At 55.3% G+C, this 25540-nt stretch overlaps 4 protein-coding genes and 1 non-coding gene across 7 annotated transcripts in view; 3 read left to right on the forward strand and 2 right to left on the reverse strand.

Annotated features, from left to right (window-relative positions):
• SAMD4B (sterile alpha motif domain containing 4B) overlaps nucleotides 1-4643 on the forward strand; it is a 37110-nt gene extending 32467 nt beyond the window's left edge. For 2 of the 3 annotated variants that reach the window (XM_061174316.1, XM_061174317.1), the window contains exons 12-14: nucleotides 176-299; nucleotides 2101-2184; nucleotides 2395-4642. In XM_061174316.1, coding sequence (XP_061030299.1) covers nucleotides 176-299; nucleotides 2101-2184; nucleotides 2395-2423 — 237 coding nt within the window. In that variant the 3' untranslated portion in view covers nucleotides 2424-4642. Of the gene's footprint in view, nucleotides 1-175; nucleotides 300-2100; nucleotides 2185-2394 lie in introns of all 3 variants that reach the window. The other variant, XM_061174318.1, reaches the window with a different exon arrangement.
• A 136-nt stretch (nucleotides 4644-4779) lies between these two features.
• Nucleotides 4780-9536, reverse strand: PAF1 (PAF1 homolog, Paf1/RNA polymerase II complex component). The gene is made up of 14 exons (XM_061174319.1): nucleotides 9229-9536; nucleotides 8642-8671; nucleotides 8451-8543; nucleotides 8016-8137; nucleotides 7856-7922; nucleotides 7667-7768; nucleotides 7479-7584; nucleotides 7316-7384; nucleotides 7128-7231; nucleotides 6921-7037; nucleotides 6695-6823; nucleotides 5601-5706; nucleotides 5398-5488; nucleotides 4780-5319 (listed from the first exon to the last, which is right to left on the reverse strand). Exons 1-14 carry the CDS (start codon nucleotides 9273-9275, stop codon nucleotides 4922-4924), a joined length of 1581 nt encoding a protein of 526 aa, XP_061030302.1. The 5' UTR covers nucleotides 9276-9536; the 3' UTR covers nucleotides 4780-4921.
• Nucleotides 9537-9796: 260 nt separating this feature from the next.
• On the forward strand, nucleotides 9797-13135 carry MED29 (mediator complex subunit 29). Its single transcript, XM_061173330.1, has 4 exons — nucleotides 9797-10054; nucleotides 10611-10669; nucleotides 10947-11031; nucleotides 12834-13135. Exons 1-4 carry the CDS (start codon nucleotides 9839-9841, stop codon nucleotides 13074-13076), a joined length of 603 nt encoding a protein of 200 aa, XP_061029313.1. The 5' UTR covers nucleotides 9797-9838; the 3' UTR covers nucleotides 13077-13135.
• A 6448-nt stretch (nucleotides 13136-19583) lies between these two features.
• ZFP36 (ZFP36 ring finger protein) lies at nucleotides 19584-22150 on the forward strand. Its single transcript, XM_061172693.1, has 2 exons — nucleotides 19584-19682; nucleotides 20507-22150. The coding sequence occupies exons 1-2, from the start codon at nucleotides 19659-19661 to the stop codon at nucleotides 21458-21460; spliced, it is 978 nt and encodes a 325-aa protein (XP_061028676.1). The 5' UTR covers nucleotides 19584-19658; the 3' UTR covers nucleotides 21461-22150.
• Nucleotides 22151-25123: 2973 nt separating this feature from the next.
• TRNAI-UAU (transfer RNA isoleucine (anticodon UAU)) lies at nucleotides 25124-25216 on the reverse strand. Its single transcript is given in 2 exon segments — nucleotides 25124-25159; nucleotides 25179-25216. It is a non-coding gene; the product is annotated as a tRNA-Ile (tRNA).
• Between the last annotated feature and the right edge of the window lie 324 nt (nucleotides 25217-25540).

A 25540-nucleotide genomic window follows, 5' to 3' on the forward strand; every position in this document is an offset into this window, starting at 1 on the left:
AGCAAAGGACCTGGCACTTCTGGGGTTGGGGTGGTGGTGCCTGAGATATGTGTCCATATCTTTGTGTCTGGGCCCAGCATAGAGGGGAGGGGACGACTCTGCCAGCTCCACCACTCCTGGGTCTGGGCCTCTTCCCCGCTGACCCACTGCTTTCTCTCTCCCATGCCACATGCAGAACCTGTGGTTCGCCAACCCTGGAGGCAGCAACAGCATGCCCAGCCAGAGCCGCAGCTCTGTGCAGCGGACCCACTCGCTCCCGGTCCACTCGTCCCCCCAGGCCATTCTCATGTTCCCTCCAGGTACAGTGCCCACCCTTAGGACTTGACCTCAACAGCACCCTTAGCTGGCCTTTCTTTTCTCTTCTGGGTCTTGTACACACTATCCCTTGCATGTGTTCTGTCTCTCTGTCTTTCTGTCTTTCTTTCTCCCCCTCCCTGTCATCTTCTCTCACTCCTTATTCCCACCCCACCCCCATCTCTATCTCTCTCCCTCCCTGTGTCATAATCTTAGTGTTCATACTGGTCTCTGTCCCCGTCTTCTTCGAGAATCATTAAGTACTCAGTTTGGAAGGGTGGAGGGGATGAGACAGTCACAGCAGCCAGGTGTCTATAGAAGGGAGTCCTGCCTATCAGTCCACTGGCATTCTTTCAGGAGCCAGGTGACCAAGCAGGAACCAGTAGACTTCAGCGCTTGGAACGGGTTCTACACTAAAGGGTGGAAGGGCTGTCTTCCCCTCTGCTCACAGATCAGCCTAGAGATGGGAGATTAGAATGAGGGGAAAGTGGGCAAAAGGGAGGTTAGAGAAGCGCTAGCCCTGCCTTGCTCAGTAAGTCAGGGGTGACTCCCTGTGCCAGGCCTGCTGCTGGGCACTGAGGCTGCAGAAGCAGATAAGGCTTGTTTGGAAAGGGCTGCCTCTAGAGAGAGCTTAGATTTGCCTGTGACCCTAAACTCTTCATGTCACAAATAGCCAAATCAATAGGAATTCTTTATGAGATTATGCGAACTGCCATCTGTGGGAGGCAGGAGACCCCATTTGTCCCGTTCATCCTAGCACAGGGCTTGGCACATGGTAGGCATCTGTAAATGATATTAAATGACTAGATGGATGAATTACAGGAGTAAAAAATGAGAACAGTTCTTTTCACCAGTATGCCGTGTGCTAGACTGTGTGTCAGACAGCTTTCCTGCACTGTTGAATGAAATCCTCCCCACTGCACATGTGAAGGCACTGATATTATTCCCATCTTATTAGTCATGAATCTGAGTCTCAGAGAGGTGATTTGCCCAAGGTCAAAATTTTTTTTTATTAAGGAGAGACAGTTAGATGGTCTGACATGGCTCATGGGTTCAGAGGGGAGGTCGTGAGAGGTGAGGCTGGAGCGTGAAAGAGCAGCGTCTTCTAAACCTAGGTAAAAAGCTCAGAGTTCCTCCTGAAGCAGTGAGGAGCCCAGGAAGGGTTTTAAGCAGTGGGTGGTGTCAGGTCTGCCCAGGGATCTAGTGGGCTCTTGCCCAGGTGCCAGAACAGGAGGCCCTTTGAGAGACTGTATGAAGACCAACCCCCATGGCTGCTGTCCAGATTTGCCCTGCCTGCTAGGCCTTCCCCAACAGCATCCTGCCAGAGGAGCGAGTCCAGGTGGGAGGGAAGGGTTCTAATTAAGCTTCTGTACCAAGTACAGAGCAAGTCATCAGTCAGGGAGCACGGGGCTGCCCAGCGCTCAGGGCAGGTGCCCTCACTGTGCCCAAGGGAACGTGTAGTGTGTCCAAAATAGTCGTGGCCTCCAAGCAGCTCCGCCAGCTTTACATTACTTCCTGTCAGCCTTTCTCTGTGTTGCCAAGCCTCTGCCCTTGCCATCATCACCTCTGCCTGCTTAGTGGCACTCCCAGGCCTGTCTGTCCTTCAACTCTGCCCAGTCATACCTTCCTTCCAGGTGTGTGCATGTCTTACATTCTCTGTGTCTCTGTCTCTTGCCTTTACTTTCCCTCCCTCCCTTTCCCTCTCGTCCCCCTCAGCCTCTTCCTCATGCCAGCCTTTGTCTTCATGACTCTACCTTTCACCCCAGTCCAGTCCTTACTGCTTCCATTCTCCTCTCTCCCACCCAGACTGCCCGGTCCCTGGGCCTGACCTGGAGATCAATCCCACTCTGGAGTCTCTGTGTCTGAGCATGACAGAACACGCCTTGGGTGGTGAGCATTTCCTCTTTCCCTGACCCAGCTCCCACCTACCCACCAGCGTCTCCACCTCTGAACTGAGCAACTCAGAGTCATCCTGAGGGGTCCCCAGGGGAGGCCGGACTCCAGGGAGGGCCTGACTGGGATGACAGGCTACCTGAGCACCTTTTCTTGGGCCTCCCGCCAGCTCCTGACCTTCCTCCCTTCCTCCCTTTCTTACCACAGATGGGACAGACAAAACCTCCACCATCTGACGGGACCCACAGCCCAGCGCACCCATAGGCTCCCCGGGCGGCGGGCGGGGGCCAACCCCCAACAGGCTTCTCCGCGACAGCGAGAGGGTGGGCTGGCTCAGCTATACATTCTAATATTTTTCTACTCTCTCACCCTTTTAACTTTTGTTTAACATTGGCACACGCCTTGCTCACTCCCAGGCCCGTCGAGGGATCTCTGCTGAGGCCCAGGGAGGTAGGGGGCAGCCAGGGTAAAGGGGGCAGGGACTGGCCAGCCTGCCTGCCCCCTCCTTCCCTCCTTCATCCCCCACCTGGCCCCATCCCACCCCTGCCTCCTCCAGACTGCCGGCCACCTGCCCCTCCCAAGGAAACAGTCTCCCCCAGAGACTCACTGACCCACTGTCTTGTGGGGCCTGCTCAGAACCATCTGACATTTGGGGAGAGATGAGTGAGGTAGATAATCTGCTCTCCTGAACGTGATTTGAGAGGAGCTGCGGAGATAAAGGCGGGTGAGGAGAGGAGCGTGTCTGTCTTCGCGCGCTCTGTCTCTCTCTCTCTCCCTCCCCCGCCCCCCGCCCCCCTCACCTCCTTGCCGCCTTCTCCTTCCCCATTCCCATCATTCCCCAAGGACAGGAGCCACTCTCCTCTCACTCACCTCCTTTTGCCCTGTTTATCAGAGGTTCTCTGCAATTAATTTCTTAGGCCTATTTAAGATACATATTTATATAGTTCTTAACGGTTTTTCTCTCTGATCATTCCCTCTCATTTTTAGAATCCCCAGGCCTCTCTCTGAGCCAAGAAAGTGGCAGGGGGAGCCTGAATTTTACGAGGGGAGAGGGCAGAGCCCTCTCCTCCAGACCCCTCTAGCCCTTCGCCACTTGCCCCCAGCCCTGGCTCCCCAGATGAAGAGGTTGAAGGCTGGGAGCCAGGGCAGCCAGTGAGGTCAGGAAGTCTGTTGCCTTAACGTCTCCTTCCCCCGCCGACACAAACCCTTCTTCACTCCCAGGTCTGGTTGCTGAAAGACTTGGGGGTAAGGAATAAGGGAAAGGGGATGGTTTTTGGTTTCTTTCCCCACCCCCATCCCCTTTTCTTTCACCCTTACCCCACCCCCACCCCCCATTCTGTCATGACCTCACTTAAGTGGAACACTATATCATAAGCCAGAGATTCGTCCCAGCCCCAGAGTCATACAGACCCTCCGATCCCTGTTCCTCCTGAGGGGTTGTGCTGGGGCCCAGGTGGAGGGAGGGGATTTGGGGGTTCAGGCTGTAGGGAAGCCAGGGTCCTCTATTCCAACCCCCTGTCCCCCTCAACCCACCCTCGCCCCCACTGGGACATTCTCAAGCTTTTCACACCGAAAAGGAAAAAATGTTATTTTTAGATACATTTTATGAATAACTTTTGTTATGAATATGGCTGGTAACCATTGTGTATGTTATTAAAGATACAAAATGTTGGGAAAAAAAAAAAACCAAAAAAAAAAAAATTTTAAAACCACCACCCTCCCTGCACTCACCCATTCCCCAGACCTTCTTGCCTCTGCTCTCCTGGTCTGGACCTCCCTCAACTCTGAGCCCAGGGAGGGGGAGGAAGCCATGGGGTGGGGTGGCCCTGGGGACCTGCTCTAGGTCCCCACCTCCTCTCCCAGTGCCGGGCTGGGTAGGGTGTCAGGTTTATTTATGTACCTCTTGCACACTCATCAACCTATGCAAGTCCCCCACCCCGGCCCCTCCATGTTTCTGTGCCTTTGCTCATTCCCCTCCAACTCCCAGGGCTTCTCCAATCCTCTCCTAGCCCGGGGAAGTGGGATGGACAGGGGCCACCTCGTTTTGGAATCAGCAGGGTGTCCCTCTTAGAGACCCTCACCTCCTCCCAGCCAGTCCTGTCTTGTTCACTACCCATCAGGGTGAGCTGGGTCTGCCTGGCCCTGGGAGGTGGTGAGGGACACCCCCATACACAGTGGGAGGCAAGAGCTGCCCCCCTCCCCCCACCTGTCAGCAGAGTGTGCAGGACGCAGGCGGCCCCACTCTGATGGGCAGGACCCTCATCCACTCCCGACCCTCCCCAGCCCCTGCCCCTCCACCATGATTTCACTCTCCCTTCTATTCCCAGCCCCACCGGCAGAATCAGCTTTGAGTAACTGTACAGTTTTTCTCGCTGTTGGAGAAGACTTATTTGTTGGAGTTTCACTTGTTTAATGGTCTGGGCTTATTTTGGAAAAAAAAAAAACAAACAAACAAAAAGGATTCTGACCTTTGTTATGCTACATTTCATGAAAAACATAGTGGCCCTGCCTTTGTGGCCTTTGCTTCTGTGCCTTAAGCACCAGGGGTGCGGGGACGGGGGGCAGGAGAATGAGACCATGGTGCCTGGGAGGGTAAGTAAAGAGAAGTTGGCTTTATTAACAGCAGAGGTTTGGAGGAGAGGGGAACAAAGCAAAAGGCTCACAAAGAGACCACTCGAAAAGTGCCTTCCTGCGCGAAATAACTGTATCCGCACCAGCCCTGAGGCCCTGGGACTCAGTCACTGTCACTTTCAGCTTCACTGGAATCAGAAGCTGCGGCTTCACTGCCATCCTCCTGAGCAGAATGCTCGCTGCCACTGGGGAAGGGACTGGCGCTCCGGCTCCGCTGGCCAGCCCCGTCGCTGCCACTGTCTGAATCGTTGTCACTGCCGTGGGCCCGTCCTCTGTCCTCATCATCAGAGTCAGCGTCGTCCTCCGAATCAGCATCACTGCCGAAGATCTCCTCTTTGTCCCTGGCAGCCCGGGCCTCATCCTCACTGCTTTCCTCCTCACCGCTGCCACTCTTGTCACTCGCCTCGTCCCTGTCACCCTCCTCCCGTTCACTCTCACTGCCTGAGCGCTCATCCTCGCTGCCTTCCTTCTCACTGCTGCTGCCCTTCTCTCGTTCCTCATCTGTGAAGGAGCAAGAAGAAGTAAGACCCAGTTCCCCACCCTCCCAGGGCTCCCAGAGTTTGGCCCGTCCAGCTTTACCTGAGCCCCCAGCTTCTTTCTCTTCCGTCTCCATTTCCTCCTCTTCTTCCTCCTCGGGTTCGTGGTTCTCCAGCTGGGCCTTCCGTGCCTCCTGGAAGCAGCAGGGTTGAGGGGAAGGGGAGGGTGTTCTATCTGGTTCCTGTCCCACTCCTCACGAACTACCACCCTCCCCATGGGTGCCCTGGGTCAGTGGTGCTTGTTACCTGGGCTTCTAGTTCCTTCTCATTCATGTCCCGGTGTTTGACCACAAGCAGGGCATTGGTACCCGACTGAACCCCTGCCTTGGCTCGGCGCTTACTCAGGCGGACCCTGCAGTGGTGGAGTTGGGGGAGGGGTACGTGAGATTCAGTTAAGGACCCCCGTGGGGAATCTGGTCTAATATGGTTCTTACCCATCCTTACTCATCTATGCTTAGCCCAGAGCAGACCAGAATAAATACAGACTGAATAAAGGAGACTAAACTTGGGGGTAAGGGACGGGCGGGATGATAGCCGTCAGGATAGCAGTTTGGTTGCCCTGCACTTTATATATGTGTATATGTATGCCCTGTACACATACACATAAACGTATAAAGAGACTTTAATGTGAATTAGATACCAACACTTTAAAAGAACAGAATCTGGATTTCTGGCTTTTGGAAAATAAGATTCTGTGACCCCCCTGGGCCTTTGTTGCCTCGCCGCCACCCCCCACCCCATAGCGGCAAATGGGTTGCTGTGCTGTGTCACGGTGCCCCTTGGAGGTTGCCAAGAGCTCCAGGTCACCCAGCCCCCAGCAGCCCACTGTGCCGTTTACATTTTTTGCCTGGCTTAATTAAGAGATCAGAATTTGGATCTCTCCTTTAAATAGAAACTCCAGGTCACACTTTCCCAACCTTTACACCAAGGGTCCCAACACAGCAGTAAACTTTTAACCATCAGGGAAGTCTGGGGGGGGGTCATGTTTTTTGAACTTGGATATCTAGCGCTTCATTTAAAACATTCACGCTAATTTTACGTATTACTCCATACTTTAGCTATGTTTACTCTTATATGAAGTCTCTTATTAGTATCGGTAAACTTGGTAGTCCTACCCTACGTGAAAGCTCTAAATATCTCCAGTGTTCGGTAAAGATTTTCTTTCTGGGTTCTTGTGTTAGAACCAGGTCCAGCCCACATGCATGAACAGGCTTCTGCTCTTACCAATGCACATGGCAAATCTTTAGGTATAAATGACCTCCAAGGTGGCTCCTGCATACCCCAGGGTACTGAAGTACAAGCCCAGGCTAATCTGAGTGAGGTAGGACTGTGCTGAGTACCTGGTCTCCAACTCATTGTAGTAAACCCCATCACCCTCTCGGAAGATGAAGAAGTAGTTTTCCTCGTAGCCCTTGCTGGCCTTGTTCTTCACATTCCAGTTGTACTCCCGAGCAATCTTGTAGTCGTACCTGAGGATGAAGGGGATAGGGTCAGCCCCATTTCTTCCCTGTGAGGGAGAAAAGGAGACACTTCTCAATACCCAAAACCTAACCCCAACCCACGCACACGTCATCTGGTGCATAATCCATCTCCTCTTCCTGGTCCCGTTTTCGTTTCTTCAGTGTTTCTTCCACAGGCAGGAAGTAAGCCACAAATTGGTTCCCTTCCTCATCCATCATGCCCCTGGTTGGGGGAAAAAGAGGAGCAGTTAAGAGTGAGTGAGGAGAAAGAGACAATAGGAAGCAGGCCAAGGTGGACAGCAGGGCCACTTACCTGATCATGGCCTGAGACATCATCTCCAAGGCAGCTGCACCACTTGTGTCCTTGGGGGCGGGGTCTGAATCAAAGATTACCTGAGCGCAAGGGTTGATCCACATCTGGGAGACGGAGGGCACTGGGGTTAGACTGGGACAGGCAGAGATGGCAGGCTATCCCTCTCTGCCCCCTGCCCTGGATCTGACCTTAAAATCTGGAAAGACAGGCATGACCTCCACTGGTGTCACTCGGGGCTTGCTGTAATGCTGGGAGATCTGGCAGAGGCAAAAACAGGGTGAGAAGGAGTACAAAGTGCTCTGGGACCACACCTTTGTCTGCCTCTCCCCCCCATCCCAGTCCCTCAATTACGGATTTCTGGGCATCCTCAAAAGTCTTCTCAATAGCTGTGATCTGGCTATCCCTGTCTTTGTATATTTCTTCCTCAGTGAACTGCTGCTTCACAGAAACCCCAATCCTAGGGAGGAAGAAAAAGGCCTTTAGAGGCCACTGGATATACCTGAATGCTCCACCTTGCCTCCCTACCCACCACAACTTACTTAACCTCAGGCTTCTCATTGGAAATGCCGTAACGATTGAACTCCGTGGAGATGTACTCTGTCTTCCGCATCCATGGCACCACCTTTGCATGCTGCTGGGATCTGGGGTGGGAGAATCGGGCACCTCAGGACCCCACTGCCTTCCTCCCATCAGAGCCAGTCCTGAGTCCCCACTCAGCACCCCCTCACCTCTTGGAGCTGGTGGGGGCCTGAATCTCCTCTTCCAAAAGCTTCTCATCAGCTGGATCTAGGAGTACTAAAAGAGAGCAAGGTGAGAGGAGGACTATGACGGAGGCCCACAGCCAGCCCTCGCTAGCTTAGAGCAGGCCCTCCCTGTCTCCCAACACACCACTGGGGTCGATGCGGTAGGTATCAGGGTTGATGAGGTCAATGGTAACTCCCAGGTCTGGCTCAGTCAGGAGATCATGTTTGTGCTGTTTCTCCAAGGAAGTCGCTTTGTACTGGACGAACCTGGGTGGGGAAACATGCCCATTATGGTTGCCTGATTCCAGCCTTATCCCTCACATCCCTGCTTCCCAGAGGCTAAGCTCCTCCAGGGAGGAACTCGGAATGAAATATCCCCCATGTTGGAGTCAGCAGGCTAGCAGCTCCCCAGTGGGAAGAGACTTGGATACTGCTTGCTTCTTAAACATTTACGGGGCACCTACTATTATGTGCTAGCTACTGTTCTATGCCTGAACAGTCAACAAGAGAAGCAGTCCTTGCCCTCAAGGAACTCATATTCTAAGTGAGGCGTTTCCCTAACCCCCATGCGCTGCCTCACCTGTTCTGGTCGAAGGGATAGGTGATGAACTTGGGGTCGAAGGGGATGTCAGGGAGGCTATTGCAGTACTTGACTCGGCAGACCACTCCAGACCTGGGAACACAGCGGCTCAAAACCCGGCCCCTGATGCCCCACCTCTGTTCGCAGCCCCCATTGGCCCACACGTCCTAAGAAAACACAATGGAGCTCACCTCTCAGGCAGAGTCCGATGAGAATTGGGCCTGGTGGGTAAAAGAGACACACTGACAAAAGATGGAAAGAACGGGATTGACAGGAGAGCAAAGGGGGTTTTTCCAAGCTTTTAAAAGGGAAGGAGAGAGCGACAAACGCTAATTCCTCTTGGTAGGGGTGTCCCAAGTGCTCTAATGGAGAGTGTCACGTATTCCTTTCGGTGTCCCTAAAGCCTTTAATGAATGAAGCCAAGTGCTCAATCCCTTTTGAAGAAGATGTATTCAAGTGCTTTAGTAAAAAGAGTCTCATGCTCAATTGTTTTTGGGAAAGGGGGTCTCCAAACGTTTGACTGGAAGAATAAAAACTCAATCCCTTTTGGGTAAAGTCCCCAAGAGCTTAATTCCAGAACTCCTCGGCAGGGCAAGAGAGAGGCAATACGCCTTCTGAGACCCACCCCCGTGAGCGGGTGAGCGCTCCGTGACGTCACGGGCTGACCTGGGGGGCTGGTGAGGTTGTAGACTGACAACTGGGCTCGACCCTCCCACCTCGCCGATGCCTACCCGTAGGTAAAAAAAAAAACAGTACAGCCAAGCGCCGTAGTGCCTACCTGTGGCCATCCTCGCGCTGGGCCTGGGTCTGGATAGTGGGCGCCATGGCGACGACGCGAGAGAAGTCCTGACAAGAGCCTCAGAGAGCCACGGTAAAAGGCGTGCCGACTTCGGCGCACGCCCAATCCGAGGCAGGGCTCGGGTTGACACCGTTCTCCTCAGTGATAGGGTCGGAGTGAGCTGGGCTGGTGAGAAGAGTTCCAGCAACACTGGAGTACTACGTAGTACTCAGGTAAACGCGCAAACAACGCCAGGGACTCACTCGCAGCTCCAGAACCACCAACTGCCGCCAATGCTCTGAGGACCGCAGGTCGCCTCAGGCGGCGAGGCCTTCTGGGAAATAGAGTCTGATTGGAACCACACCCGGATTGGCGAGCGTCTGGGCAAAGGGCGGAGCAAGGCAGGGAAAGCCTCTTGTGATTGGTGAATCGGTATCTCAGTCTAGACGTCGGATTTGAGAGTCGAGTTGGAGGGTGGGTTCTTTCCTCCCATTGGTTAAATTTTCTGGGAGGCGGAGCTAACCAGCACACGGGGCCCAGAGACGAAGAAGCTAAAAAGAAACCGGGAAGACGCGCTTCTGACGCACTTCCCGCGCGCGAAGCGAGGAAGATGGCTGCATCCCAGCAGCAGGCTTCCGCGGCTTCCTCTGCCGCTAGTCTGTCAGGTCCGGGTTCGGCCGGTGGCTCTGGTCCCCAGCAGCAGCCACAACCACCAACACAGCTTGTGGGACCTGCCCAGAGCGGGCTTTTGCAGCAACAGCAACAGGACTTCGATCCTGTGCAGCGCTATAAGATGCTCATCCCGCAGCTGAAGGAAAGTCTGCAGGTGATTGGTCGGGAGATTTGGCTCTCTGACATCACGGGGGTGGGCGGAGGGACTGTTTAGTCAGGGAGAGAGCGAAAGGAGCGTTAGGCAGGGAAGAGGAATGAGATTTGATCTTCTTCGTGAGGCCAAAGCGAAGCTCTGTGGATTGACAGTGTGAGGTGGGATCAGGGCGAATCTTGAGCTTGAGACTGACTGGAATTCGAGTGGGAGGGAATTTAAAGGAGAAACTTAGCTCTGGTCGTTAAAGCCTGAGGAAAGGACTGGCCTGTACAGAGACTGACCGTGACTGGTGGGTGAGGGAGGACTCTAAGGTATGTCCGGGAGGGTATTGGCGAGAACCCCAGGTGAGAGCGGGCCTCTGGGAAAATACAGGTGGTTATTGCTATAGAGGAATGGAAGCTGGAGTTATTCTGGAGTGACAGGAGGGGAAGTGCCAAGTGAAGAGGAGGCCTGAGATTGGGTGTATCTTAAGGAAGAGTGTAGATCTACCAAAAGTGTCCTCTTCTCTTTCTCCATCTCCTGCACCTCTTTTTTTTTCTTTCTTTCTTTAAACTAGACCTTGATGAAGGTTGCAGCCCAGAACTTGATTCAGAACACTAACATTGACAATGGACAGTGAGTACTCCTCTTTCTCCAGGCTGTCCTGACTCCATCCTGGTCTTAGAAACTCATCCCCCTTGCACCACACCCACCCCACTTTTCTCTTATTTTCAAGCCTGGCTCCCTAGCGCCTGACCTTGCCCTTTTTGCCCCTTCTTCTATTATCTGTCCCCTAGGCCCTGCCTCGGGTCTCCTGGGCCTATACCTGGTTTTCTGATGGATACTTGGTTGGGTAGTCACTTAGTCCCAGAGATTGGAAATACATTCCGCACCTTCTTCTCCTGGACTGTAGGAAGAGCAGCGATGGACCCATTCAGCGCTTTGACAAGTGTCTGGAGGAGTTCTACGCACTCTGTGACCAGCTAGAGCTCTGCCTGGTAAGGGGCCTCCTAGCCACCGGGTGACCACAACCCTGCCTCAGTTCCTGGTGCTTCAGGAACCTTCATTCAGTCAATCAACACACGCTCACTGAGCATCTCCGGCGGCCCAGACCTGTGCTGATGCTGCAACTGATGCTGGGGGCACAATATTGCCCAGTCCTTGCCCTCACAGAGCTTCCAGTTCAGTGGGGTGACAAATATATCCTCAAACAGTGACAGCTCAGAGTAGTCAGGGCTCTGATGGGAGAAGCTCAGGCCATGGAGGGCTCTGAAGGAGGAAACACAGACAGAAGGCTCAGGGCTGGAATCGTGGAGGCACAGGCAGAGGGGGCAGGATTAAAATGAGGGAAGCTCAGGGGGCTGTGGAAGTCCAGAGAAGGCACCTGACCCTGCCTAGGGCAGGTTTAGGGAGGAAGTGGCTCAGGGTAGACTACTAGTGGAGAGCACATCTGAGCGGAGGCTGGAACAAAAATGGAAGAACGGCAGGAGTTGAGAGGAGGGCAAATGGCTCGGAGCACAGCCTTTGGAGTCAGACGGACCACCAATCTCTACCTCTGAGCCTTGGGTTCCTCCTTTGGAAAATGGATTTTTGGGAAGGACTCAGCAAGATCGTGCATATAAAGCACTTAACCTGGTACTGGACACATGGCAAATGTTTCCTGTAGTATCATCATTGTCATCATTATTTTGAACTGGACTTTGAAGGAAAAGTCAGTCTGAGGAGCCTCGTAGTGGTAGAAAGGTGTTCCAGCCAGACGGAACAGCTTCTGCTTTAAGTTCCCTTTCGGAACATCATGAAATTCAGTCTGGCTGAGGTGTGGTAGGCGTTGGCGCTTGTTGGATTTTGAATATAGCCTGGAGGGTGCTGGGGAGCCATGGAGGGTTTCAAGCAGGGAAGGACATGGACCCATTTGCTTTTTTAGGAATATGCCTCTGGCTGCCACATGAGGGATGGGTGCAAGGGGCTGAGAGTGGAGGCTGGGAGCCCATGGCAGGATTCAGGAGGGCTAGGTTCCACCAGGGCAGGGTCCTGAGGAAGTGGGAAAGGGCAGGTGGGAGAGATACTCAGAAGGCTTTGTGCACAGGGCCATGGGACTGACGGGCTGGGGGAGGAGCCTCCAAGATGAGGCCCGGGGCTCTAGTTGGAATGGTAGGGCCGTCCCTGAGACAGGGACCCAGGAAGGAGAGTGGTTTTGGGGGCAGAGTATGGGAACTCGGGAATTTTAGGGGAGGCTGGGCGCACAGAAGTGGTGTCATCGGTACAGAGGTCGGAACAGTAGTGTGTGTGGGTGAGACAACCCCTAGAGGGCACGAGAATGAGAGGAGGAGAAGGGATACGGGAATTACCACATTTAAGGCTTAGGTAGATTAAAAAGCATCTAGAAGGACCAGCCAGAGAAGTAGGAGGAAAACCAGGAGGAGCAGGTACCGCCAGAGAAGCTAGTGCCGATGCCAAGCCTAGGGTTAGGACAGTCACAACAATAGTAGTTGACATTCATCAACTAGCACTTAAGTTAACTTGCCAGGACCTGTGCCTGTGTCTTTCGCACGCTGCTCTCACCATTCTCACCTTATTAGATAGTAGAAGTAGTTATTAAACCCATTTTCCAAAGGAGGAAACAGACGCAGAGAGGAGCAGCCGCATGCCTGAGGTCACCCAGCGAGTGGCAGGGCCAGGCTCTGACCCCAAGACCCCAGGATTCCAGAGGCTGAAAAGGCTACCCCAGGCTGGCCCTTGGGGTGGGGTTGGCAGTACCCGGAGTGAAGGCTGATGCCACGCCTTGCCTGCCTGCCCACAGCGCCTGGCCCATGAGTGCCTGTCACAGAGTTGCGACAGTGCCAAGCACTCTCCGACACTGGTGCCCACAGCCACCAAGCCTGATGCCGTCCAGCCTGACAGCCTGCCCTACCCGCAATACCTGGCGGTCATCAAAGCCCAGATTGCCTGTGCCAAGGACATTCACACTGCCCTGCTGGACTGCGCCAACAAGGTCACAGGCAAGACGCCTGCACCGCCTACGGGCCCTGGGGGCGCCCTGTGAGCTGGCAGGGCTGGGAGCGGGGCTGGCAGTGGGGCTGGCAGTGGGGGAGGGAATGAAGAGTGGCCTCAAAGCAGCTGTGTCTCTGACTTTTCTTCCTGCCTGCGCACTGCGGCTGGCGCCAGCAGGGGGCAGCAGAGGCCAGCAGGGAGCACCCAGGGCGGGGCCTGGCCTCTGCGGGCTGCCTTCTCTCTTCCCTGGCTGAGGGTGGACTTTGGATTGTGCCTGTTGGTGACCTCTTCCAGGGGTCTCCCCCAACCTGGCCTGGCTCTGGAGCCCTGACTGGGTCCCTCTCCCTCAATCCTTCCTTGATTCTGTCCCAGTTTGGGGGTGGTCTCTGTGCCTGCTCCTTTTTCTAGCTGTTCCTCTGAGCGTCTTGTGTCATTCGATCTCTTTGTCCCCATCTCCCTGTCTCTAACCGTCTCTCTCCCAGTGCCCCTTTGCTGTCTTCTGCCCCCAGGTCCTAACTGGGACTCTGTGTCTGTGCAGGGGGCCAGAATGGAAGCCAGAACCCCTGGCTTACCTGGGGCTAGAAGGAGCTTCATTTCCAGGGACCACAGTCACATCCAGGGATCCCCAGCACCTCCCATGTCAGCTCAACCCCCAGTCTGCTTGACCCAGGAAAGAGGAAGTGGAGGGGTTTAGGCCCTGACCTCAGCACGCCCGATCGGGGAGCAACCCAGCCCGCCACCCCCCATACCCAGGGTCTGCGTCAGCAGCACTCAAACGAGGGGCGTTGTGCAATCTGCGGTGAAGCCTGGCCCAGCTGGATGCCTGGGTCCCTGTATTTTTAGCCCCAAAGAAGAAGTGAAAAGGCCCCAGCAGGGGTGAATCATCAGTCCTGGGGAAGAAGACAGGCGCCTGGGCCCCAGCTCCGGGAAGCAGACCTTGGGGAGGGGGCTTCAGGGAGGGAGTGCCCCACCAGGCTTCCCCATGGCCTTCAGGCCTGGGCAAGTACAGGGCGGAGCTACCAGCCCAGGCCCAGCTGGTGGGTGTGAAAGGCTCAAGTGACTCAGCCTGGTTGGGGGACTGACCCACCCAAAACCTTCTGTACCCTGGTTCCCATGGCACCGCCCAGAGGCCGCCTGTCCTGGACTCCACATCTGTGAGGAAAACCGGGGACCATGGAGACCTGTGATTCACCCAGAGCCCAAGTCCCCGTACTGGAATCCTGGGAAATGGCCAGGTGTGTGTGTGTGTGTGTGTGTGTGTGTGTGTGTACACATCCCAGAAGTTCCTTCCCTTTCTCCCTGACCTTCCTTGAAGTGCCAGGCACATAGGGGCAAGCTCCAGGCAGGGCAGCAGAACTCTTGGACACTAGCTGAAGCTGCAGCCCATAGGTAGAATTTCTTCTGAAAGGAAACCACAGCTCTGCCCATTTATCTGACTGAATCAGCCCCCACCCCGCCATGTGACTCCCCAGATCTTCTAGGATAATCTACTTAAAGTCAACTGATTATAGACTTTAATCACATCTACAAAATACGTTCACAGCATCATCTAGACTAGTTTGATTAAATAACAGGGGACTGTAGCCTAGCCAAGTTGACACATAAAACTGACCATCATAACCTTGTCCTTGTCAATTTGGCACCCATACACATCTCCTTAACCATACTTAAGCTCCAAATAAATACAAAAACAAAGTCATATTTCCACCCAACATGATGCAATTATCTGAGTACAGCACGCTTTCCCCAGAAGAGCCCAGTGGCTTCCAGCCTGGGGGCACACACCACGTACTGGTAGAGATGTGTCAGTGCACAGGCCCACACACTCAGAATGAACTACAGCTGGCCCTGTGAGGCAGCATCAACACAACATCACACACAGATGGGGGCATGACACCCCAGCAGCCCTGACGTGGGGCCCAGCAGTGCTTAAAACCATACCCAGGGAGACTGCGGGGACACCTGGTGGGCAATGGGATGATGGATGCACAGTTCACACAGCCACACAGGGTGGAAATTGTGCACCAGGAAGTGGAGTTCATTCAACACACATTTGCCGAGCATCTGTTTCGGGCCAAGCCCTGTACAGTGTGAACCAAAGATCCCTGCCTTGCTGGAGCTGATAGTCTAGTGACAGTTAAGTGTGATAAAGTAAAACACAGTATGTCAGGTAATGAGAAATTCCAAGAAGGAAAATAAAGCAGAGAAGTGAGATCAGAAGTGGAGAGAGATAATAGGAGGAAAAGAAAAGTATTGGGGAATAAATAACACAATTAAGATTTGCATAAGGAGAATTATGTTACTTTGTTGGAAAACATGAAAGTGTGAGAGTTTAGGTTGGGTAGTGGTTCACGTGTATTAATATGATCTGTAAATAGATGTTACATATATTTATTATTTGTTAAATAGATAACAAGGTTATTTTTAAACCTGTTAAAATCCTTGACCCAGGTCATGAAGGCCTCACTGAGAAGGTAGTATTGGAGTGAACTTGAAGGAGAGGGAGTAAGTTGTGGACATTCCAGGGAGAGGGACCAGTAAGTGCAGAGGCCCTGCCTGAGGCAGAAATGTGATGGTATGTTGGTGGAATAATGTGGAAGCCTGGGCCACAGTGAAGAGGCAGGGATAGGAGAGGACCTTAGTGAAGGTTCTTACTGGATTATTAAACCCAGAGGGAGACTGTACAGCCTTGTGCACAACCGCCCACTCCAGGGAAGCCCGCACATGAGATGCACAGCCACACAGGGCAAAACACCATGGCAAAACACAGGCGCACACGACACCCCTCTTCCCTAGCAGAGAATGGCATAACCCACCATCCTACAATCATGGTGTCCCTGGCGTCTCCGTCCTGGGGGCAGTCCCACAAACAGACTCAAGGAACAATCCAACTATGTGAATATACAAACAACCCTCTAACCACCCCTTAACCCGCTATCTCCTACCCCATCTCAGACTTTGCCCATCACAGGCTGACTCAGCCCTGCCCTCAGCTCAACATTATCAAAAGCAGCGGAGGCTGGATTTAGATAATGCTTCTCAGGTTCGAATGTGCGTGCGTGTTTTCCTCTGCTCTGCCCACGGAGGCCTGTGCGAACCGCAGGAGTGGGCCAGCTGCCCTCCCCATCATGTGCGCCTGTAGACGTCAGGAACCAAAGTTCAGTTTCACTGCCCTGTGACTGAGCCACAGAGGAACTGCTTCCAGACACTGGCCTCCTGGTGTTTTCAGCTACACCCCAAGGACACAGACACAGGAACACTATTCACACACCTGATGACCACACACACAGTCAGCTGCAGGGGCCCTGCACACAGCTACAGCCGTACAGCCACGCACATGCTCCCACACACCCTCAGCTCCCAAGCTGTGTGCTCACAGAGCCTCACCACACCTGAGGACACAGCCACTCTCGCCAGCCTCCCTCAAAGAGTTACAATCACTCAGTCACTACAGATCCCAAGGTGTTTCAGAGCTACACACAGATGTGCAGGGAGGTATGTAAGTCACACGTTCTCACGGATGCCACCTCAAAGACAGTTACAGCTGAGTACACACTCCCTCCCCCATAGATGGTGAGAGTAAATACAGTCTGGTCAGAAACACGCAGGCATAGGCGGTTTCCCGCATTTATTCTCACAGCCAGCCGTGTCAGGTGGGTTGTAAGGACACAGCGTTGACACAGGAAAGTGGGCGCACTTGTGTCCCACACCTAATTGCCCAATTGCACACCCAGGCGCGCCAGGGCAGCCCCACCTCGCACCTACAGCGCACACGCGGTCCACACGCCGCAGGGCCCGCGCAGCCGCACCCGCTCCCGCCCAGTCAATCACGCCTGGGGCGCACAAGGCCCAGGCACACGTGCCGGGCGTACACGGTCCCCAGCTCGCCCGCGCACTCTGACCGGCTCTCACACCCCCGCGTTTCCCGTCCCCGTTTGTTTTTCTGGAAACTGCTCAACGTTCCCCTCCCCCTAGGCCGGAAGCGCTCGCTGTATTTTTAGCCTCTCTGGTTTCCGCCCCTTTCCCCCTCGATCTGCCCGCCCAGGACCTGCCCTCTTGCGCCCCGCGGGGGGACCCCGGCCGTCCCCTTCCCCACCGTCATTCCAGAGGGGATTCCCGGCCTTCGCTGGTGCCACGGATTTTCCCGCTGGCTACGTGGGGAGCGGGGCGGAGCCCTGCCCTGAACTTCCTCCTGGGCTGGGACGCCTGAGGCCTGGACGGGGGTGTGGGGGGGGGGGGAGTGGGGGATGGGAGCCAGACTCCTAAACCGTTGGGAGAGGGGCCTCGGGGCTCGGACTCCTGCGTTTGAGATCGAGGGTAGCTGGGGGTCTGGACTCCTGGGTCTGGTGAAGGAAGGGGCTGGGGGCCGGGTCTCCTGGGTCTGAGCGAGGAGGCGGCTTGGAAACCCGGACTCCTAGATCTGAGCAAGGAGGGGCGGAGGCCCGGGCTCTTAGGACCCCCGCCCCCGTCAGTGTTTCCAGGGGTGGTCGGTTCTTCATCGCGCAAAGCCCCCTCTAGCCTCTTCGAGAGTCGCCCAGTCCGAAGCGTCCTGGCTCTCGGGCCGATGACTCAGCAGTTGGGAGAGGGGAGGGGGTCAGCTTGACTCAGGGATGGGAAATGCTCCGTCTCCAGGGAATCGAAACTGGTATCCCTCCTCCAGGATCGGGGCCAGAGCTGAGCCGGACACCGGGGACCCCAGAGTGCCTCCCACCTCTCGTTTTACCGCCGCCTTAGTCCCACTAGCCGCACAGGGATTTGGAGCCCAACCGGGCGGCGGGTGCCGGGCACCTCCCCTTTCCCCCTTTTCCCGTAGCCCTCGAGTGTCTGTTTACAGGCGACAGAAGCCCTGGTTACAGAGAGGAACCCTGGCGTCCAGGCCTAGCCTCCTCGTCACGGCTTCCAGGAAGCCCCCCTCCCTCGCCCCGTGCGAGTGAGTCACAGGCTAGAGGGAGGCTGCAACCGTGCCAGAGCCGCCCGCAGCCGCCCAGCTCACGAGACCGGCCGGGAAGGTCCCTCGGCCCCAGAAAGCGCCGCACCAGGGATTCCCCCGTGCTCTGTCGGACGAGCAAGTCGGCGTGTCTAGCAGAATCTCCCCACCTCAATACAAGCCCGCAGTCTGCAGTCGCAACCTGCAAGAATGAACTTTCCACCATTATAACTGCACTCCGTGGCAATGGTTTATTTTTACCCCCGTGTTTTCACTCAGGGCAGCCAGCTAACTCATCGAGACCCAGTTTAAAAATTAGTTTCTTCTCCATATCTTAAGAGAGCATCACTCAGTGCAACCCCTTGACAATAAAAGACTTGCCAATAAGGGGAGTGATTTCTGCACATTTAGAGTTTTCTCAAGGTACATCCCTTTATTAGAGACCCATCCGACCATCAGTTGCGGATGACCCATTTCTGCCATTCGAGACAGCTTTCCATCAAGGAAACCCGCCACCATAATAAAAGATCTCCCCCTTTCCAATCTTGAGTTTTCTCTGAGCACAGACTCTTAACATAATTTAAGGCCCTGGTATTAGGCTGCTGCCATTTACTAAAGGAGGATAACTTGGCCTCTCTCTGCCAGGGTTTCCTCGTGTGTAAAATAGGCATAACAATACCTCTTTGAGTTAATGTATGTAAATAAAGCACTTTCATGCAACAGTGCCTAGCCCAGAGGAAGCGATCAGAAGTGCCATTATCTGCGTGAGGGTGAGAAGACACAGAGGAATTGGGAAATTGGGAAAGGAGGCCCCTTTCCAGCCTCGCCAGGTGTCCAGAACCCCACCCACCCCCAACCCCCGTGAGTGGGGGCGGGGAGGGCGGTCCAGGTCTCCGGATCTGGGCTGTTTGAGAGCGAGACCGTGCCAGGCCAGCAGGTCTCAGAAGAGAATTCTCCACCAGGCCCGTGGGTCTCCTCTCTCCGTTTTGCCCCTGCGAATTTCTGTCTGTGGATGCTTGTTTCTCCCTGTTTTCTCCCTTTTTCTCTGTTTCTTTATGTGACTCTCCCTCCCTCCCGCTTCCCGCTCTGAGTTTGTCTCTCTGGGACTGTCTATATCTTGTCTTTTCAAACTGACTCCCCACCTCGTCTCCTCTCCTTACCCTGTCTCTCTCTCTGTGCACGTCTCCCTGTGTGCGCAACTCTCTCCCTCTGTCTGTGTGTCCCTGTGTTTTTCTCTTTGGTCTCTCCATTTCTGTCTCTTGCTCTCCTTGCGTCTCTCCCCGCCCCTGTCGGTCAGTCTCTCTATCTCACGCCCTCTCAGCCTCTGCCCTTGTCAATTCCCCCAGGAGCCCTGCCCCCACCTCCGTGCCAGTTCCCTTCTCCGCGCCTCAGTCTCCAGCCTTTGAAAACTGGGCCGACACCCCCCACCCCACGCACTCCCCGCGGTGTTGCGACCGCCCGCAGGCCCCCCTCAGGCGAATCCCAGCCGGGAGCCGGGCGGATGGGGTCCGGTCCAGGGCTGGGCGGGCTGCGCCGGGGGCGCGCGTCCGGGAAGCGCCCCTCCTGGCCCCGCCCGCCCGGGCCAACTCCTCAAGGCCCCGCCCCCCTCTGGCTGGATAAAAGCGGCGGCTCTTCCACCCCACCGCAGCCTGACTTCAGCGCTCCCACTTTCGGTCTGTACCTCAGCCTTCGGCCATCTGCGCCGCCATGGATCTCACCGCCATCTACGAGGTGAGTCCCCGCTGATCGGCACCCAGAGGTCCGCAATGCTTGACTCCCTTCTCAAACTAGGGCTCTCTAGCGCCACAAACTCCCTCCCGGGACCCCTGGCTCCTTTCTCAAACTGGAACTCCTTAGTGCTTCACACTTCGGCCCGGGGTCCCTGCCTCCCGTCTCAGACCAGTGTGATGCTCTGGAGGTGAAAATGGAGCCCGTGACTTTCCGGTCTCGGTCCAAACACGGGTGGGGTGGCCCTCGGAGATGGAAAGCTGGAGAACTTTTCTCAGACTGGGGCTGTCTGCAGGCGGAAATGACCCCACACCTGGCTTACCCCTGGTAGTTGCTGAGGGTGCGGTTTTGCGCGGAGGCGTTTCTTGGGCTGGAGTCTCAGGGTGAGGGGGAGCCGACTTCTGTCTCTTCACTCCCTGACCCAGAAGACTCTGGCAACTCTAAAACCGAAGAGATCCGGACTCCTGGGTTAACTTTGCCCGCTCCTCCACTTGTGAAACTGGAGAACCCAGTGAGCGGGGTCAGATCCCTAGAGGCCCAGAGGCTGAAAATTGGAGGACAGCGGTGTGTCCTGACTTTAGAGCCCCTCTGATCCAGCCGGGGGAGCCGGGATTCCTGGGTCCCTCGGGATAAGTTTCAGTCGCGAATAAACTCAGAACCTCCAAATCGGGATCCTTGCGATCCGGAACCCATGTTTGTTTTCTGCGGACGGGTGGGGCTCAGGCTGGGAGCCCACAAACCGGACTGGCAAGCTCTTAGGTGCCCTGCAGCTGGGGCGGGGCGTCACCCTGTATTTTCGGTGTCTTGACCGATCCCTGTTCCCACAGAGCCTCCAGTTGCTGAGCCCTGACCTGCCTTCCGACCACGGAGAGACTGAGTCCAGCTCGGCCTGGGCCTCCTCGGGACTCTGGAGCCTCAGCTCACCCGACTCCAGCCCGTCTGGGGTGGCTGCCCGCCTGCCTAGCCGCTCCACCAGCCTGGTGGAGGGTCGCAGCTGCGGCTGGGTGCCCCCACCCCCAGGCTTCGCGCCCCTGGCTCCCCGCCCAGGCCCTGAGCTGTCGCCCTCACCCACCTCGCCTACTGCGACCCCCACCACCTCCTCCCGCTACAAGACCGAGCTATGTCGGACCTTCTCAGAAAGCGGGCGCTGCCGCTATGGGGCCAAGTGCCAGTTTGCCCATGGCCTGGGTGAGCTGCGCCAGGCCAGTCGCCACCCCAAGTACAAGACGGAACTGTGCCACAAGTTCTACCTCCAGGGCCGCTGCCCCTACGGCTCGCGCTGCCACTTCATCCACAACCCCAGCGAGGACCTGGCTGCCTCCGGCCACCCCCACGTGCTGCGCCAGAGCATCAGCTTCTCAGGCCTGCCCTCAGGCCGCCGAACCTCGCCACCACCAGCAGGCCTAGCAGGCCCTTCCCTGTCTTCGTGTTCCTTCTCACCCTCCAGCTCCCCACCACCACCACCTGGGGACCTTCCACTTTCACCCTCTGCCTTCTCTGCTGCCCCAGGGACCCCGGTGGCCCGAAGGGACCCCACCCCGGCCTGTTGTCCTTCCTGCCGAAGGGCCACCCCCAGCAGCGTCTGGGGGCCCTTGGGTGGCTTGGCTCGGAGCCCCTCTGCGCACTCCCTGGGATCTGATCCTGACGAATATGCCAGCAGTGGCAGCAGCCTGGGGGGATCTGACTCGCCTGTCTTCGAGGCCGGGGTTTTTGGGCCACCCCAGCCACCTGCAGCCCCCAGGAGACTCCCCATCTTCAATCGTATCTCCGTTTCGGAGTGACAAGTGCCTGCCTAGTGCAGATCAGCTGGATCTTAAGAGGGGCCAGTACTCTTGTGCTGTGGGTTCCACAAGGGGTCCCGAGGTTGCGGGGGAACTGAGGGACTCTTAATCAAGTAGCTCCGCCCCACCTTCCAAAGTGCATTAACTCACTCCCCTGACCCTACGCTGGGGCAGGTCCCCGGTGTGCAAGCTGTTCATGCTGTTGGGGGAAGGAGTGTTTTCTGGGGTCTTAAAAAAATGTAGCAAATTGGAGGCAGTGAGGCCTCTTTCACCTCTCCCCTGCCCAATGCTGTGAATAATAAGCCCCCGCTGCCCCCTTCCAATTTTTTCTAGATCCTGAGGTTCCGGTGTCTGATGGTGACCGGAGCCTCCCCTGAAGGGGAATCCTGGTGCTCAAATTTCCCTCCAAAAACAAGCAGCCAAAGCCGTTGCCACCCCCCTGCTCTCCCACCCACCCTCGCCTTTGGGCCTTTTATTTATGACGACTTTATTTATTCTAATAGATTTTATAGTATTTATATATATTGGGTCGTCTGCTTCCCTTGTATTTTTCTTCCTCTTTTTTGTAATATTGGAAACGATGGACTAATTATTGTTATAAGTATACTATAATATATGAAGTAATATATATTGTTGAAATTTTATTATATATTTTTTGGAATTTTTAAATAAAAGAAATCTGTGTGTAAACTGGAATCCTGGCTCTTCTGCTGTCTAGAGCTAGTGAGATGGGAGGGGAGGACGGCGTGGCCTTTTTTAGAAGCGGGATGGAATCAGCCGATAGCTCCTCCAAACCTCCACGGAGCCGAGCCGCCAGCGGCGCTTACCTGGCAGGAAGTGACGTCACCTGGCCCGACCATTCACCTGAGAGGGCGGGGCCAGGTGAGATCACCGGGTAGGAACTAGGAGAGCCAGTTCCCGGGGCGTGGGAGGCGCTCCCGTCCCGCCGGGCTCCTTGACCCAGCTCTCGGCCGGGCGCGGGCGGGGACGGGATGTTTCCGTCCCCATGGGGCCGAGGGGGGAGGGCGGGGCGGAGTGGGGAGGACGGAATGTGCCGGGGCACGAGCCCAGGGCAAGCGAAGGAGGCCGGCGCGCCGGGTGGGGGAGGGGTCGTCCCGGAAGCCGGGGCGTCCTGGGGTCCCACCGCCCGGCCTTCCAGGACGGGAGAGTGTGGGGGGACTCAGGCTTTCGGCATCTCGGCGGAGGCAGCTTGAAAGCCTTCAGGATTCTAGAATGTCAACACTGTGGAATCTCAGGCTTGGTCTCTTGGCGGACTTCTAGACCCTGGGTGTCCCAGAACGTTTAGGAATCGCAGAGCTGTAGCCTCTGGCTTTCCGGGCTCCTAGAACTTCGGAATTCCAGAATCTTGGCCTGTCGGGATTCGAGAAGTTCGGGATTGCGAGATCTCGACATTTCTGAGCCTTGGAAACTCGTGGTCTCGCGCCCCAGGCGGGGTGGGGGTCGCGGCCGCGCCGGGACGGGGCGGGGCCCCCGGGAGAGAAGCGTCCTCGGACCATACAAGGTAAGAGGCGGCGAGAACCACACTGGGGCGAAGGAGCCCGGCGCCCAGCGCCCGGAAGCCGCCCCGCGTCAGTGCCTGCGCCCCGCCCCCTTCCGCCGCGGCCTCTTACCCCTCTTTCCCCCGCCCCTCACTTCCCTCTCCTCTCCTTACCTCACCCCTACTCCTCCCTCTCAGTACCTCCTGCCCAGACCCTCCTGCGCCGACCTTCCCCTCCCCTCTTCCCCCACCCTCCCCAGCTCTTCCCCTCCCCCAGCACTCCTCTCCCCTTCCCCTTTTTAATATCCTTACCTTCCTCTCCCCCATTCCCCGTCCTCTATCCCCTCCTCTTTCCTTCCAATTCCCCTCCTCCTGCCCCTTCTCGCCCCCTTTCCTTCTCTCTACACCCATTCCTTCCCTGCCCACACTCTTCATCCCCTCGGTTCCACCTCCCTCCTCACCCCATTTCTCCTCACCCCATTCCCTCCTGCGAGTGTTCTCCTCTTCCCCTCCCCTCCTCATGCCTCCTTGACCTCTCAGCCCTCCTTGGCCCTCTCCCCTCGCCCACTGGCAGGCCCTGACCTTTGATCTCCTCTTCCACGAAGCACCCCCACCCCCGTGCCCCGTTTTGGGAAAGGGCTCAGGTCCCCATACTTGGAGAGGAGGTTTGGGAAAGAGAGAGAGAGAAACCCAGAAACCCAAAGACGTTGGAGAGGAAGAGCAAGCCACGCAGACATTCACAGGCACTGAAAGAACAAGAAGTAACACATCTCTGGTCCTTCCCTTTGCGAAAAACAGATTCTCTGCTCCTTGGAAACAAACTAACAAACCCTCACTTGCGAAAATGGCACCTAGCAACAGCTACCAGTGCCAAACACCTGAGAGTCATTCCTCTTGACTCTTTCCTCAAACCTACATCCCAATTCAACGTCAGTCCTGTCTGATTCACCTTCTAAAGAGATATTTCAATCCACCCTCCTGCCTCCTCCTCTGGCCCCCACCCTGGTTCTATCGGGCATCATCTCCCAACTGAACCATCATAGCAGCCCCTTCCTGGTCTCCTGGCTCAGGCCCCTACCCTAGGTCTCTTCCCCACTCCCCCACTAGGCAACCAGAGGGAAGCTGTCATGACACCTGAGTCAGATCACATAAAAGCCAAAGTCCTAAGTCCTCACCAGCCTACACAGCCTGGCTCTCATCTTTGATCACTCTTGCTCTAGTCACTCTGGCTTCCACCAGTGCATTTGCCATACTTCAGCCACAGGGCCTTTGCACTGCCTGTTCCCTCTGCCTGGAATACTCCCCCAGGTATCCCAACAGCTTACTCCCCTTCTTCAGGTCACTGCTCAAATGTTTCCTCAGTGAGATGGTCCCTGACTACTGTTATTGCAACCCTCATCTTCCCTACCTTGCTGTACTTTTTCCAAGATGTTTATCACCACCTAACATATAAAATGTACTTAGATCTTATGTTTATAGCAATCCTCCCCCACTAGAATGTCAGATCCTCAGGGGCAGGGACTTTGACTTTGTCTTGTTCACTGCTGTATCACTCACACCTAAACCCTAAACAGGAACCAGTCACATAGTGGTCACAAGCTTCAGAATTTGTTGAAAAAAATAAATCGATTCAGAAATGGGGAGAGAAAGAGAGAAAACTCCAAGACACACACACACAAAAAATAGTAACTGTGTGAAGTAATGATGTTAAACATTGTGGTAATTATTTCACAATTTATACGTATCTAAAATTATTATTTTGTACACCTTGGACTAATACAATGTTATACGGCGATTACATTTCAATAAAACTTGGAGGGGGGGGGGAATCCAAGACAGAAAAAGATGGAGAAGGAGACAGTATCACATAGGCAGTTTGCTGAGGACCCACAGCCTGACACATCTCCTACAAAAGTCTTAAACTGATTTGCAGACTCAAATTCCCAGGCATCTAAGAGGCAATACCACCCCCTGGTGACCAAGAGGAAAACGGCACCTCCCCACAACAGAAAACACTCCCTAACAGATCGTCACCAGAGTCCCAGGATTCCTCCCAGCTTAAAAATTCAGGAGACCGAAACGTTTATTCTTTTAACTGATGTAGATGTTCGGGTTGATTAATAAGATGCATAAATTTATAAAAACCGGTAAGAGAAAACTAAAAGTGCTCCAGGTGAGGATCGAACTCACAACCTCGGCATCGCTCCGCTCGCACTGTTATATAAGTACCGCGCGCTAACCGATTGCGCCACTGGAGCTCCGGCCGCACCCTTGCGCCGCGGGGTCTTTCAGTCATTCCGGGCCACGTGACCTCGATGGATTGCTCCGCCTCGTCTTTGCATATACAAATAGGAATTTGGGGATTGGCCAATAGGAGAAAGTGCGTTACCAGTTCCGGATTCTCACGCCTGGATGGCTCTTGCTGTAAAAGGGAAAAGTCCGCGAGGCTTTTGGAATGTGGGGGTGTAGCCTGCCTGGGACTCGCCTTCTCATGAATATTCAGAAACCAGAGAGGAGGGGTCTTAACCCTTCTCTGGCTGGCCGGCCGGAAGGCGGCCCCTCCCCCCCGCGGGCGGGAACAG

Source organism: Eubalaena glacialis, chromosome 18 (genome assembly GCF_028564815.1).
Source record: "Eubalaena glacialis isolate mEubGla1 chromosome 18, mEubGla1.1.hap2.+ XY, whole genome shotgun sequence".
In the NCBI taxonomy this organism is placed as follows: Eukaryota; Metazoa; Chordata; class Mammalia; order Artiodactyla; family Balaenidae; genus Eubalaena; species Eubalaena glacialis.

Bases quoted from the DNA above. Each gene is read 5' to 3' on its own strand.
- PAF1 (XM_061174319.1), bottom strand. From the start codon at position 9,275: ATGGCGCCCACTATCCAGACCCAGGCCCAGCGCGAGGATGGCCACAG. The intron at 8,672-9,228 runs GTAGGCACTACG...TTTACCCACCAG, and splicing joins CAGCGCGAGGATGGCCACAG to GCCCAATTCTCATCGGACTC. The intron at 7,769-7,855 runs GTGAGGGGGTGC...CTCCCACCCCAG, and splicing joins GCCCCCACCAGCTCCAAGAG to ATCCCAGCAGCATGCAAAGG.
- MED29 (XM_061173330.1), top strand. From the start codon at position 9,839: ATGGCTGCATCCCAGCAGCAGGCTTCCGCGGCTTCCTCTGCCGCTAGT. The intron at 10,055-10,610 runs GTGATTGGTCGG...TCTTTAAACTAG, and splicing joins AGCTGAAGGAAAGTCTGCAG to ACCTTGATGAAGGTTGCAGC. The intron at 10,670-10,946 runs GTGAGTACTCCT...CCTGGACTGTAG, and splicing joins ACTAACATTGACAATGGACA to GAAGAGCAGCGATGGACCCA.
- ZFP36 (XM_061172693.1), top strand. From the start codon at position 19,659: ATGGATCTCACCGCCATCTACGAG. The intron at 19,683-20,506 runs GTGAGTCCCCGC...CTGTTCCCACAG, and splicing joins ATCTCACCGCCATCTACGAG to AGCCTCCAGTTGCTGAGCCC.